At 36.2% G+C, this 14,611-nt stretch overlaps 1 protein-coding gene across 3 annotated transcripts; it reads left to right on the forward strand.

Moving 5' to 3' along the window:
• The first annotated feature begins 451 nt into the window (after positions 1-451).
• rfx5 (regulatory factor X, 5) lies at positions 452-14,052 on the forward strand. 3 transcript variants are annotated; one of them, XM_082187226.1, is made up of 10 exons: positions 452-528; positions 1,828-1,975; positions 3,271-3,304; positions 3,647-3,729; positions 3,937-4,056; positions 6,093-6,209; positions 6,766-6,844; positions 6,990-7,188; positions 7,560-7,654; positions 8,894-14,052. In XM_082187226.1, the coding sequence occupies exons 2-10, from the start codon at positions 1,884-1,886 to the stop codon at positions 9,869-9,871; spliced, it is 1,797 nt and encodes a 598-aa protein (XP_082043352.1). In that variant the 5' UTR covers positions 452-528; positions 1,828-1,883; the 3' UTR covers positions 9,872-14,052. The 3 variants fall into 3 exon arrangements, with proteins under 3 accessions (XP_082043352.1, XP_082043354.1, XP_082043353.1); XM_082187228.1 differs by having other exon boundaries at positions 524-596; XM_082187227.1 differs by lacking the exon at positions 452-528 and adding an exon at positions 618-1,510.
• Positions 14,053-14,611: the final 559 nt, after the last annotated feature.

Here is a 14,611-nt window from a genome sequence, read left to right on the forward strand (position 1 = left end):
TTAAATGTGACAACTGGAGTAAAAAAAAAAAAGTGAGTGTAAAAATATTTTCATATTCCTAGGATTTAGTTGAGCTTGATATTAATTAACGGGTTGTATTAATGCTTTCAGTACATAAAAGTACACTTAAAAAGTTACCTTTGAATTTGTAAGAAACTAATATTGAATATTACTACTTTAAGGATAATTTGGTAATAATATCACCATACAAAAGCATATTAAGAATTTTCTATATTTTAGGATACGTCCCTCATTGTGTCCAATTACAATGTAGTAGTTTACATTTTATGAAAATGTACACAAAAATGATAGTTGCCTGACAGAATATTAAAAGGATTCTCTTTTTCTTTTTTTTTTGCTAGCATAAAACCATTAACCAATCAAATCGCCCCTTCATTCTGTATCCAAGTAGGATGACTCAGACCAACCAACTAGCGTCGAGCTTTGCTTTGTAGTCAGGCAGACATAACACAGTCGTCCAATCACAAAATAAGCCGAAAGGGGATTTTTGCTCTATATTTGTCTCAGGTAGTTTCTTTTTCGTTTATAAAATAAACGGTATCATTATTTTGTATTTGAATGAGATATTGCATTAGGTAAACTTTGTACAATGATAATGGGTATTTTTTAAATGAAAAAAGCCAGGTATTTTAATGTAATAATCGAAGGTTTTCGAGGCGAACAAGTGTAGCTAGCTAGCTCTATAGAAACAGCCTGGTAATGATATTAACGATAGCAAGCTTGTGTATTCATATACTAAAAGCTAAAGTTATTTATTTATTTTATTTATTTTTTTACAAATTATGTCATTAAATTTTGAATTACAGTAAAATAACTTCGTTTTTGTCGGTTTCGTTAAGTCGACGTCTCTTCGGCCTGTTCGAACTCACGTTAGCCTATTAGCTGCTAAGTCAGACTTGTTTATTTCTAGTGATCAATGAGAAGTTGCGTTTGAGAATTTGGTTAACTTGCGCTAAAATGAGCTTTTAGTCATAAATAACCAATGGCCTCAACTAGTTTCTGGTTGGTTGGCCTTTCTGTACGCCCACATAGAGATACACATGGGTGTAATCAACCAGAAATGTGCATGTCTCATGTATGCTAGTCGTATATTAGATTAAATCATGCATTTAAGTGATAATGAGTGATCGGATTTGATCCTGGTATCATGCATACACCGGCCGAAAGCATCAGTGTCTTATGTTGAGAACTTCATTGGGCGCGTGTGTGCTGAATATGAGCAAATGTCTGGACTGGGGCAGGAAAAACAGCCCTGCAGTATTTGGGCATGGTCGCTATCCGATTGACCTGACAACAGTTTCATGAGTGGCTGTATTTTCAAAACGGGGAAAATGTCTTGAGCGTTTAGGCGTGGGAGAATTTAGGCGCTTGCGTGGTTTTATTGCGTGTTTACAGTCTGTATCTGCATGTGTAAACATGGCCTAAATATGCTAGTTTGTAGTGAAACTGATGATCATTTACAGACATGTGACGAATTGATTGTTTACCAGTTCTAAGACTGTCTGCAGACTTTATGTTGTTGTGCATATTAAAGAAATACTATAAAACAACAAATGTGCTTTTTAAAAACCTAATACCAAAAATATGGTCTAAAAACTGCAAACACTACAACTTTTACTGTTGACATTTAGTTGCATTAATCAACAGTGGAATTGTGTTAGTTAAGCCCTGGTTGCATCTCTCAATAAACCTATAATTAATTTACTTTTGTAAAACATGCTGTTGCATATCAGACTCTAGAACTCTAGAAAGTTAGCCGAAACCTAATGTGAACACACATTAACATTTGCTTCCTATTCTGTCTAGAGCTTCAGGTCCAGGAGGGTTCTGAATGCAGTTTGTCAGTCCAGTGTGGTTGAGACATGGCAGAAGATCAGGTAAAGACAGAAGCCTCGGCTGGGGAGGGGGAGACGGAGCCCAGTATGCTGCTGCAGAAGCTTAAGAGCAACATTTCGTAAGAACGACTACTTTTTACTCTTTCTTCATTGTGTTTCAGATACGATCTTAAATCTGTATTACCAGAAGAAATGATATATTACCTTTAAAATTAAAGGGTTAGTTCACCCAAAAAGGAAAATTCTGTCATTAATTACTCACCCTCATGTCGTTCCAAGTCTTTAATCTTCAGAACACAAATGAAGATCTTTTTAATGAAATTTGAGAGCTTTCTGTCCCTCCTTTGACAGCTACGCAACTACCACTTTGACGCTTCAGAAAGTTCATAAAGAGATCATAAAACTAATCCATATAAATCGAGTGGTTTAGTCCAAATTTTCTGAAGAGACACAATCGCTTTAAACACTGAACAGTTCGAATTTATGCTTTTATTCACATATAAACATTCATCAACTCACAGTAAACAGACACTCAAGCATGTTCGCCAGTGAGGTTCATTCTCATGTTACGCAGCACGTTTGAGCTTCCGCAAGAACCAGTGAGGTTCATTCTCATGTTACGCAGCACGTTTGAGCTTCCACAAGAACCAGTGAGGTTCATTCTCGTATTACGCAGCACGTTTGAGCTTCCGCAAGAACCAATGACGTTCATTCTCGTGTTACGCAGCACGTTTGAGCTTCCGCAAGAACCAATGAGGTTCATTCTCGTGTTACGCAGCACGTTTGAGCTTCAGCAAGAACCAATGACGTTCATTCTCGTGTTACGCAGCACGTTTGAGCTTCCGCAAGAACCAATGAGGTTCATTCTCGTGTTACGCAGCACGTTTGAGCTTCCGCAAGAACCAATGAGGTTCATTCTCGTGTTACGCAGCACGTTTGAGCTTCAGCAAGAACCAGTGAGGTTCATTCACGTGTTAAGTCTTCACGCGTGTGAGGTCATTAATTAACTAAATTGTTGAACCAACGTGGTTCGAATGATGGATGTGTGACAAAGTTACTATGTTTTCGGCAAACAGTTGTGACTAGTTAGTTAGATTCTCCAATGATGTATCGTACTATGGTGGTTAAGCAGCAAGTTACGTCATTGTATGATGAACCCCAGCAGCTACATTGGCTCAGCTAGTGGTTCGTTTGGGCCAAGGCTTCTTTTTTTGTGACCAGTGGCAGACAGTATAGAGCGTTTATGAAACCTTTTTTAAAATGGTCATTATTGATTCTAGTGGCACAGAAATTACTCTCTTTTTTACCGTTATTACCAGAAATGTTAGAAAAAAGAAAGAAAACATTTTTCTTTTCCATCTTTATTTGCACAAATATACATGTATGTTTCTAATCTTTTTTTATTTTTCCACAGTAAAAATGTGCAGGGCAAAGTGGAAAAAATTTTGGTAAGTGGATTTGTAACTCTGAAATTGTATAGTTTATATCAAGTGTATTTTCAGTTATAGTTGTTATATTCTTATTTATAACAAGGATATAACAGAGTGACACTTTTTGTTAGCTATAGTGTGAACACTGGAGAAACACTCAAGTATCTCATCAAGGCACAATTGTGGTAGATTATATTTGAACCCACAACTATTACATTAGCAGTTCAGATCTATAACAACTAGGCTACCACCAATCTTGTTTATATTGTGTTACAACTGTGTCTTATTGTGTAGTAATGTACATGTACATTTGCAGTGTTTTTGAGCACATCTTTCTCCTTGTGACATGTCTCCTCTCAGGAAGATGTACAGCGTTTCTCTGACAACGACAAACTCTACCTTTATCTACAGCTACCCTCAGGTCCAAGTACAGGAGAGAAGAGGTACAGCTCATAAAATCACACAAATATACTTCAGTCAGCCTTGATCCATTTGTTTAAACTAGAATGCTGTATTTATTTTTTAAATATATCAATTCTGAATAGTAATATTTGAGGTCCTTTTTTAAATCCTAGCCAATCAGGCGAGCTAGAAATAACCCTAATGTGACAAGAAATGTTATATGTTATATGCTTTTCTGTGTGCACCAGTGGCGATTCAAACTCGGTCAACACAGCAGACCAGCTTCACACCTGTAACTGGATCCGTAGCCACTTGGAAGAACATCCTGACACCTGCCTGCCTAAGCAAGATGTTTACGAGACATACCGGTAAGGACTGATTTGTTGTCGGAAAAGTATAGGAATTTCTTGGGGAAAATCTTATTAAAGCCAAACTGTATTGAAGATATTTAATTTTTTATAAAATCTAGCATCCCATTCGTACAACCATATAAACATTCACCGCGCTAGATAGTCAGCTTGCAGATGATATTTAAATTTCGGTCAAATACATGTTATTTTCGGTGTGCATAAAACATACAATATGCTTCAAAAGGTTATTCACGTATGTTTAATATGTACCGCTTTAACGACAAGACAAGGTGATGTAGCTGTTGTGGAAAAAACGAATATAGAATACCAGTTGCAGAAGCAATCGTTTAAAGTTTGTGACACATCCAAATCAGAAACTCGGGTATCAAAATTATCTCAGAGTTTCCCAGTAGTAAATACGACTTGAGTGGGCGTTCATGTCTAATTTATGACTAGGAAACTTGTAATTATGATACTTCCAATAGGCAGTATTGTGGTTACATCTAATAAATGTATATCTTATATAGGTAAACTAGGGGTGGAACGGTACACAGAAGTCACGGTTCGGTTCATACCTCGGTTCAGACATCACGGTTCGGTACGAGTTCGGTACAATGGTGGGAAAAGCAAAACAAAAATGTAGAAGGCAATTATTTTTTTATTGTGCATGTCTGTAGGCTGTTCCACCAAAGGAAAATAAATGTTTTAAGCCTTGTATTTTTAAATACGTTTTATTAATAAAGTAAAGGCATAGAACCAGTTTATTTGTAGTGCATTGCCAATAGTTTTATATAATTAGTTTATAATTAAATTAATAAAAAGACAAAAAGACCTTGAGATATGTTTGGTAATTGTACCTGAATGAATTTAAAATTCATTTGCTATATTTCAGATCAATATATTTGTTTTCCTTAAAATTTTAATAACACTAACTTTATTCTCATCTGAATTATAAATAATTTATTTCTGTATAAAATAATACTACCATTAAAAACAAATTTGATTTTCTTTTAATCAATGTAGAATGTGTAACTTACTGTGTTGGGTGACAGTTGTAGGTTACAGTTTGACAAGAGTTTACAGTTTGACAAAAGCACAATGTTGTGTTTTATTACGAGTGTACACAAATATAAGTAAACACTTTGCAGTTTGAATGATGTCCAATGAACAAAATGAGTATGTTTTTATGTTTCCACTGTTCGATCGCGCCCGCGCCTCTCTGAACACACACACACTCGCACGCACGCAGGCACACACACAACATATTCTTTTTTTTTTTTGAACTTTTTTTTTATTTCCTATTATCAAGTGCAGTCATACAGTATGTCACGAATTAACATTTTGATGGTGCAGTATTGATGGTGCAGTAAAGTGTCAAGGGCAAGTCTACAAATAGAATAGCAGTCCATAGATGTCTTCCATCCTAACAAAAATATATGTGAGGGGAAAGATCCTTATCTCTGCAATACCACATATACATTTGATAGATAGTACAGAATTTTTTACAATACAAATGACCATTGGTAAATAAATGCTAAATAGATAAAATAAAAGTAAGAAAAATATAGTCTGCATAATAGTCATATCAAATGAAAATGTTGGGCAATGGAAGACCATTTATTTACACACAACATATTCCAGCATTGCAAACTTGACATCGCAGCCTGTCCATTATAGCCTGTCTTGTCTATGATTATAGCCATAGATATTATGTCTATGATTATAGCCCATAAGTTATAGCCACGGAGCTTCAGAGCTAAGGCGGAGCTACAGATTAGGTGTCCCTAAAGAACCCGCGTATCTAACAGTTGCACGCAAGTTTTATTTATTTTTATACCGTGTATTCTCCGTGTGTATTCATGCACCGAACCGTGACGCCCGTACCGTCTCGGTTCAATATGAATACATGTACCGTTCCACCCCTAAGGTAAACACTTTCCAGCTGTTTACCTAGACTTTTAAGGGACAATTATCTGTTTGTTTTTTTTGTCCATGTTTGCAGTTTTTCACAAAAATACAATGATTGCTTACTGACCTCTTTTATATCTAAACAGGAAGCACTGTGACAACTTACAGCATCGGCCTCTTAGTGCAGCAAATTTTGGCAAAATCATCAGAGACATCTTCCCTAACATTAAAGCACGAAGACTGGGCGGTAGAGGACAGTCCAAATATCCTTTTGTCCCTGATTTAATTGAATTAGTACAAAACACAGACAAACATTTTTGCCTCAAAATATTTCCAAAACCCTATCTAGAGAAGTCCAAGACACCATATCATCAGATTGATTGTAGATTTTTTTTTATATTTCAGATACTTAGATGGGTTTCTGCACATTGTCAACACTCTTGATACAATGTAAGCCTGTTTCCGCCACAGAATTAAAATTTGTTTTAGTTTTTTTTCACAATTCTGACTTTTTCCCCCTCATAATCACTAGGTTATACCTCCTTTCAGACTTTTTGCAACTGTGAGTTATAAAGTTCAAATTGTGAGATATTAAATCACATTTGCGAAATAAAAAGTCACAATTACCTTTTTTATTCCATGGTGGAATATATCTGTAATGGTTTGGTTTTTAAGATGTCTTATATGTCTAATACTTTTGACAAATGAATTTCATCCCATTCAATTGATAATCATTTAACTGAATTCAAACTAAAAATCTCTTTTAATTTGATGAGACTTAGTGTATAGTATATTGTCCCTTAACATAATTTCCAGCACATACTGCTATAGTGGGATACGTCGAAAGACCGTGTTAAACATGCCGTTACTGCCCAACCTGGACCTCAAAAATGACCCGGTATGATTGTCTTCTTACTACAGACTTTTTCTCTAATTTGCTTTCACAACATGAAAATGATACAGGCTATCGGTTAATTTTAACATAAACATATGCTTATGCTAAAATATTCTATTTATAAACCCATTTGACGTGGCACCTCCAGTCTGAACTGACAGAACTGGTGCAAACCTACAAGCAAGAGGTCACCGAAGCAGCCTGTGAACTCATCTGTGACTGGGCCCAAAAGATCCTGAAGCGTTCTTTTGACACGGTGGTAGAAATCGCACGCTTCCTCGTGCAGGAGCACATCGTCAACCCACGCTGCAGCCAAGCCGAGCTCGTCACCTCAGCCGCTCTTGCAGGTACATGTCAAGTATAGTAAGATGACATGTTACATTTTGCTCAGAGTTATTGTAGTATCATTCATATACGGTTATAGGTTTTGTTATTTTTTTAATTCGATTTTATTTTTATATTTTCCTTTTTCAATTTAGTTAGAATGTTATGCTTTTGTCATTTTTAGTAGTTTTTCTTGTTTAATATGTTTATGTAGTGTTTATCAAGTTTTAGTTATTTTAGTATTTTAACTTGAGAAATGTTGCCTTGGCAGCTAGATGAAATAAAATAAGTTTGTTTTTATATTTTATCTTATTTCAGGTAATGAAAATGAAATGATTTTTTTTTTAATGGTTTTAGTTAATAATAATAACATTGTTTTTGCCCGGTTTATTAGGTGGATCTTCCAAACCTCATAAGGTTATCAAAAAGATTTCAGCAGCTTCCCGAGCAGGTGGAGCAGAGGAGGATAGTGGCAGTGTGGACAATAAGGTATTACTGTGCAAATAAAATTATCAGAATAATTCATAAGTCATTTTTGCTCTACTCTCTAGAACAGTTGATTCAGATTGTTGCAAATATTTGTATAATATTAGTTTTTCTGTACTGTTATGTTTCTTAACTGAATTAGATATTTATTGGCCATTTATTTATTTATTTGTTAAGTAGCCAGGTCCTAAGTTGTATAATTTACTGTCAGCCAATCATTATCACAAAATAAATCCTTAAAGGGATAGTTCACCCAAAAATGAAAATGATCCCATAATTTACTCACCCTCAAGCCATCCTAGGTGTATATGACTTTCTTCTTTCAGCCAAACACAATCAGAGTAATATTAAAAAATATCCTTGATCTTCCAAGCTTTATAATGGGAGTGAATGGTACCTTAGATTTTGAAGCCCATAAAAAGCGCATCCATCCATCATAAAAGTAATCCATACGGCTCCAGGGGGTTAATAAAGGCCTTCTGAAGCGAAGTGATGCGTTTTTGTAAGAAAAATATCCATATTTATAACTTCATAAACAATAATCACTGGCTTGCCAGAGTTCGAGTTCCGGCCGAAGAGTTGACCTCTGACCCGACGTATGATGTAGGAGTAGCGTAAGCTTAGGTGAGAGTAGTCGCATTTCGTGATTCAAACAAATAGGGCTGGGCAACACACTCAAGCTCCTCCCACATTTCTCTGTAAAAATACTTGCTCTAATTCGTGACGGTGTTTTGCTCTATCCTCTGTACTTCAGCGTTCATCAATACGCCATGCGTCGGGTCAGAGGTCACTCTTCCGCTGGAACTAGACTCGCATACTGCCATTACCGGAAGCAAGTGATTATAGTTTGTAAAGTTATAAATATGGATATTTTTCTTACAAAAACGCATCGCTTGGCTTCAGAAGGCCTTTATTAACCCCCTGGAGCCGTATGGATTCATTTTATGATGGATGGATGCGCTTTTTGGGGCTTCAAAATCTAAGGTACCATTCACTCCCATTATTAAAGCTTGGAAGAGCCAGGATATTTTATAAAATAACTCCAACTGTGGCCGAAAGAAGAATGTCATATACACCTAGGACGGTTTGAGGGTGAGTAAATCATCATTTAAATTTTTGGATGAATTAACCCTTTAAGGGCTCGTTTTGCGATAATGTCACAAATTAACAGTAGTAAATAGTATTATAAATAGTAAATATAATACTTTTTTTTTTAAAGTATCACTGTGATGTTTTTGGCAGCAAAAAGAGAAAGACGGTGTGGAACAGCCGCCATCCAATAAGCAGCAGGTCAGTGATAAACCGACCAACAAGGTGGAGTCGGCTCGAGTGGAGGCCTACATGAAGAAGCTGCCTCAGCTCCTTCCCAGGGGCACCGTCCCAGAGAAAACCTCCCCACCGTGTCTGGCACCAGCCGATTCGGGAAGTGTTCAAGTCACTTTGCCCATTACCGTCACAACGATACCCTCTCAACCAGGCGGCACCGTCCCTGTTATGATTCTCTCTTACCCTGAGCGTGAGAAAACTTCGGCCACGGTCGCCACTTCTGCTGCTCCGACCCCTGTCGTCCAGAGAGCGCGACCGGCCGCTCCAAAGAGGGGCCCTGACCCCTCCACCTCAGTGTCAGCTGCTGGCGTTGCTCCAAAACGCAAAAGAGGACGACCCAGAAAGCCAAGACCTGAAGACGTGGCAGCACAGGCACTGTCAGCCCCAACCTCGAATCCAAATCCAGCTTTGCTCACAAGAGGAGTAATCCAAAAGGCCATGCCTTCTTGTGCTCCCGCAACTCCTTCGCAGTTGGTAGAAATTGTGATCCAGGACCAGCCAGGCTTGATGCTTAGCCAACTTCCGACCATCCAGGAAGTGACAGACGCTGAGAATAGAGGCGTAGTGGTGCAGTGTCAGCCTGCACCAGAACCGGAGAAGCAGCAGTCCGTCCTGCTAATGCAAGATCCCAACCAACCCGGTTTCGAGCTGACCACCAGGAGGATGGTCATCCAACGTGCGCCGCTATACAGAGAAGGAAGGCCTGTTCCCCTAGAAGTGCCACAGAGCGCCATCTCGTACCTCCCGCCTGCAACGTTATTAGAGGACAGAGGAGAAGTGGAAATTACTCTGACTCCTGTGGAGCCACATGCCGGTTCCATGCCAAACTCAGCGGGTATCTCCAGCTGCTTCGGCTCCTTGTCTGGAGAAACCCCCAAACCTGACGCCCCGTGACAGCAGCACAGCAAACCGTCTCCTTTCTCAGAGCCTTTCCAGTGCTTCTGTGAATCGCATATTAGCTTGTAGTCAAACTGAGGTTTACCATCTTGGCTGAGCTTGAGTGGGTATGTCTGCTTTCTGTGTAAAAAAAAAAAAAATTGTAGAGAAGTACAACCTGTCATTGTTGCCTTCAAACAGCAACTACACTCATATTTTCATATTAATAACATGACACATTAGTGAATTCCTGAAGATTTCAGGAATGCTGTTGAAGAGATTATGAATTTAAGTGACCTAAAACAAATGTTTTGCCAAGAAAGAGTGAATTTTAGTGCATTGGAAATTGAACAGATACACTCGCAAATAACAGTCCAATCTGGTCCAGCTCAGCTCTAAACATCTAAAAAAGACAATTCATAATTACAGAAGAACTGCTTTCCGTCTGTGTTTGTCACCACGCTCAGTGCCATAAAGGGCAGTCCATCTTTTATTGCTCGAACCATCTTTGCATGTTTGTGTTTGTAAACATGAATTGAGACATTTGAGTGTGTTTGTAGCTGTTCAGATGACAAAGAGTTATATTACGGGTTTGCAACTTCAGGGTTCTTAAAAAGTCCCTCTCTCACCCAATGATTGGGTTAGTAGTTAGGAGTTCAGTTTTTTAAAGTATTATTAACGTCACAAATAGATAAAGATATACAAAGCTTCGAAATTACTACATCTAGTTGCTGTTGCGAAGGTCAAGACGACACTACTGGTTCAGATGGTGCACAATGTAGGTGGATAGAAAAACGAAGACCTCTTAAGTCCCTTTAAATATGCAAATGAGGCTGTGATTTAGGGATCGTTCTCAAACCCCCCCCCCCCTCGTTCAGGTCTGTCCAGTTGTTTTCTTACAGCAACATAAATAGCACTTAACAGATGTAAATAGTTTATCTGTGAGCCCAGAAGAATATCTTCATTGGTTAAAATTTAATTTAAATGTAAGTTTTTTTTTCTCCAAATGTATAGCCATCGTCACTATATTGCTACTATGAAATAGTATTCCTATTATTAGTTACTAGTAAAGTGTGCACTGTCACCCTAAAAGCATGTACAAAAAATTTAGATGATGTTAAATTTCTAAAATTTGATTATATTATTTAAATTTAGACTGAAATATGTACTAATTATTTATTTATTAAAAAAAAAATACAAAGTTTGCGCCACAACAGCTCTTTGTGTTGATTATCTCTTAAAAGAGAATTTTGCTCTATTTCAATAGCCTTTAAATACACTATTTTTATTAGTGGTTTATGTTTCAGATATTACACTTGATCTTAGCCAAAAGTTCATAAATGTGAGGAAAAAGTGTTTCAAATCGTCATTTTATTTGTAATTTCGTAATTATTATTTAAAAAATGATAATTTACAGTTCAAATAATTAATTTGATGTGCTTTATTAAATTCAGAAGTATTGAAAGGCTATGAACTGAGGTAAAAAATCTCCTTTAAAGTTTACTCAAGATGATATAATCTCAGCGGAGGCTGTTGATGGATAAAGGGGTTAAATAGGCAATTCGTTTAAAAAACAAAGCCACTCCGATTATTTATGAAGAGATTTGGAGTCAGATGTAGTTATTTATTCAAATATTGTAGGAATATATGTGAGATGGGAAATGAGTGGAAGTGATAACTTTACTAAAGAGTAATGGTGCTTTAAAAAAGCGAAACGGGTTTAACTACGCAAATGATTGTGATTCACAACGCAGTGATTCCAGCAATCAGCAGTTTGACTGCACTGGACGTCCTGCTGCTCACTGGTGCTGAATTACTACGGTACAATGTTAGCAGAACGGTAACGGCTGTCAGACAGCCTGCTAGCGGTGCATCAGCAGAAAACACATTTAGGCTCGTCAAATGAATGTGCTATAAATGTCTTGTTTAATTCTGCTCAGTTTACTCAAGGTTGAAATTTTGACTCTAACCAAAATTAATTGAAGTCTTTATTATAATTGAAGGAGCTTTTATTTTGTGGTATTGGTAGGGCCTGTTGCATTTTGATCGTTTGTGTTTTATATTATGATTTATTTTCCCTTGTAAAGGCAGTGCACAGTTCTAATATTCTGCCTCATTTGCAGTCTTGAGATTTCAATACTTATGTTATATCTCAATATCCTGACAACAGCAATTCTGTATCCTGTGAAATAAAATATCTGACTGACTTTTTTAAAGAGTACATCGACAAAAAAACATGTAATTTACATTAATAACCACAAACAGTTAATGAAGTCATTTACTAAGACAGTTCTTAATTGCAACGTTCAAATGAATGACTGAAAACTGGAACATTAGATTAATGTGGATCTGAGAAATTACATGGTTGAGGAATGAGTGTAAATAATCAGATTTGACAGATCTGAAGCTGAAAAGTTCCTTTTTATACCTGAAAAGTGATTGAAAGCAGTTTAAAAGTGTTATTTTATGGAAGCTTGTTTACGCCAGGAAATAAAATAACTAATTGTGACTTTTTATCTCACATTCCTGACTTTTTTCTCCCAATTATGTGATATAAACTCAATTTTTTTAACTTTTTATCTCGCAATCGAGTTCGCGCAATTCTGACTTTTTCTCTCTCGAAATTGTGAGTTAATATCCTGCAATTCTGATTTTATTTCTCAGAATTGAGACATCTAAACTCGCAATTCTGACTTTTTATCTCGCAATTGAGTAGTTTCACAATTCTGACTTTTTTCGCAGTTGAGTTTAAATCTCGCAATTTTGACTTTTCTCGCAATCAAGTTTATATCTCGCAATTCTCTATTTTTCTACTTAGAATTTAGAGATTTGAGAGAACTCGCAATTGTACTGTAAGTTATGAAGTCCGAATTGCGAAATATAAACTCGATTTTATTTCTCAGAATTGAGAAAGTTGGAGTTGCGAGTTACGAAGTCAGAATTGCGAGATTCAAACTTGCAATTGCGAGTTATAAAGTCCGGCGAGCTATAAACTTGCAATTCTTACTTTTTTCTCGCAATTGCGAGTTAATTTCTCAGAATTGAGAAATATATACTTGGAATTGCAAGTTATAAAGCCAGAATTGCAAGTTAAAATTCGCAATTGTGAGTTATGAAGTATGAAGGAAAAAAGGTCAGAATTGTGAGATACAAACGTATAATTGCAAGAAAAAATTCGGAATTTTTAGATAAAAGGCCGCAATCACCTTTTTTATTCTGTGGAGGAAATTAGCTTCCATATTATTCCATGGGAATAAATGAAACATTCGGGCGTATGATCACTTCCATCCATTTATGGATAGATTATTCATATCCTCATAGTCCATTGACAAATAATGTCATTTTTTGTTGCAAGTACAATGTCACACCGCGGAAATGTAAAACGTTCAGTACAACATAGTGCCTCATACAAACCACTGTGCTCTGTAAATATCCATTTTCTTTGCATTATTTATGAGGTTGTGATTACGCTCTGAAGCGTGGAGTGGATCATTCGTTTTTACTGTTTGGTAAAGGCTCACAGAACTGTTGCCCTCAAAAAGAAGGAAAACCAAAATGACACGCTGGTCACATGAGTGGTCAAGGTGACGATCGTGTGTTGTAATTACCCATCAGTGTTGGTAATTCTTATGTTTCATTGTGACAAACTCAAAAGAAACCAATTGCGAACGTGTCTAGCACATTAACTTCTCACCGAGTCATGTAGAATCTGCGTACGTGTTCATTTGTTGTGCGTGTCAGTACTATGCTATGAGTTTACCCTGCCATTTTTACCATAGACATCTAACATGTCTAATGTTATAATCTAAGTACCAGCTCTTTTTAAGTCAGTCCATGCATGGTTTGTGTATTGAATGTGTTTTTAAAAAGTTACAAAAGGATCTGATATTTGTTCGGAGTTGGGCAGTTTCTTTGTAAAACATTTGAACCCTGGTGTTTGTCTTGCACTTTAATTTTCTCAACGGAAAGCACACAGGGGGAGAAAAAGATGAAATGCAGCACCTTGTACATTGTTTGTTTTTGTACTTATAAAGTCCTCTTTTCGAAAAGTTTTTCTTTTTTGTATTTCATGTTTTTTCATGTTAAAAGTGTACAATTGGACATCTTCCATATAAAACAATGAAATGAAATTATCTCTGACTGTGAGCACATTTTCATAAATCAGCACTAATAAACAATATGTATGATGTGTTTCTTTATATCAAGTGTTTGTGAACTACTTGACCCATGTTCACTGCATTTATAATGTTTTAATGATATTTTCATATATTTTATTACATATTTTCTTAATAGTTCTTATATCTCTTAGGATACAGATTTACAAAAATGTCAGTTTTACTTTTGAGTTGCAGTTAGAATGCTGATAAGATTTGAAAAGTAATAAAAAATATGGAAAAAAGCAAATTTCTAACTGTTTCAGCCTAAATAAATTACATTAAAGCATTATTATACATTTTATATAATAATTACAAATTTTCAACAATATAATATAATAAATGAATGTAGCTACATGCCTAAAATTTTGGGGTCATTATGAATTTTTTATGTTTTTGAAAAGCCTTCTTTCAGTGTTCACCGAGGCTCCAGTTATTTGATAAAAAAATACAATAGAAATATAGAATTAATATTGTGAAATAATAATACTATTTAAAATGTTTTCTATTTTAAGTAATTTGTTCCTGTGACGCAAAGCTGAATTTTCAGCATCATTACTCTAGTCTTCAGTGTCACATGATCCTTCAGAAATCATTCTAATAT

Source organism: Leuciscus leuciscus (genome assembly GCF_965113295.1).
Source record: "Leuciscus leuciscus genome assembly, chromosome: 12".
NCBI lineage: Eukaryota > Metazoa > Chordata > Actinopteri > Cypriniformes > Leuciscidae > Leuciscus > Leuciscus leuciscus.

Excerpts from the sequence above, each read along its gene's own strand:
- rfx5 (XM_082187226.1), top strand. The coding sequence starts at position 1,884 with ATGGCAGAAGATCAGGTAAAGACAGAAGCCTCGGCTGGGGAGGGGGAG. Across the intron at positions 7,189-7,559 it reads CACCTCAGCCGCTCTTGCAG|GTGGATCTTCCAAACCTCAT; the intron begins GTACATGTCAAG and ends CCGGTTTATTAG. Across the intron at positions 7,655-8,893 it reads GTGGCAGTGTGGACAATAAG|CAAAAAGAGAAAGACGGTGT; the intron begins GTATTACTGTGC and ends TGTTTTTGGCAG.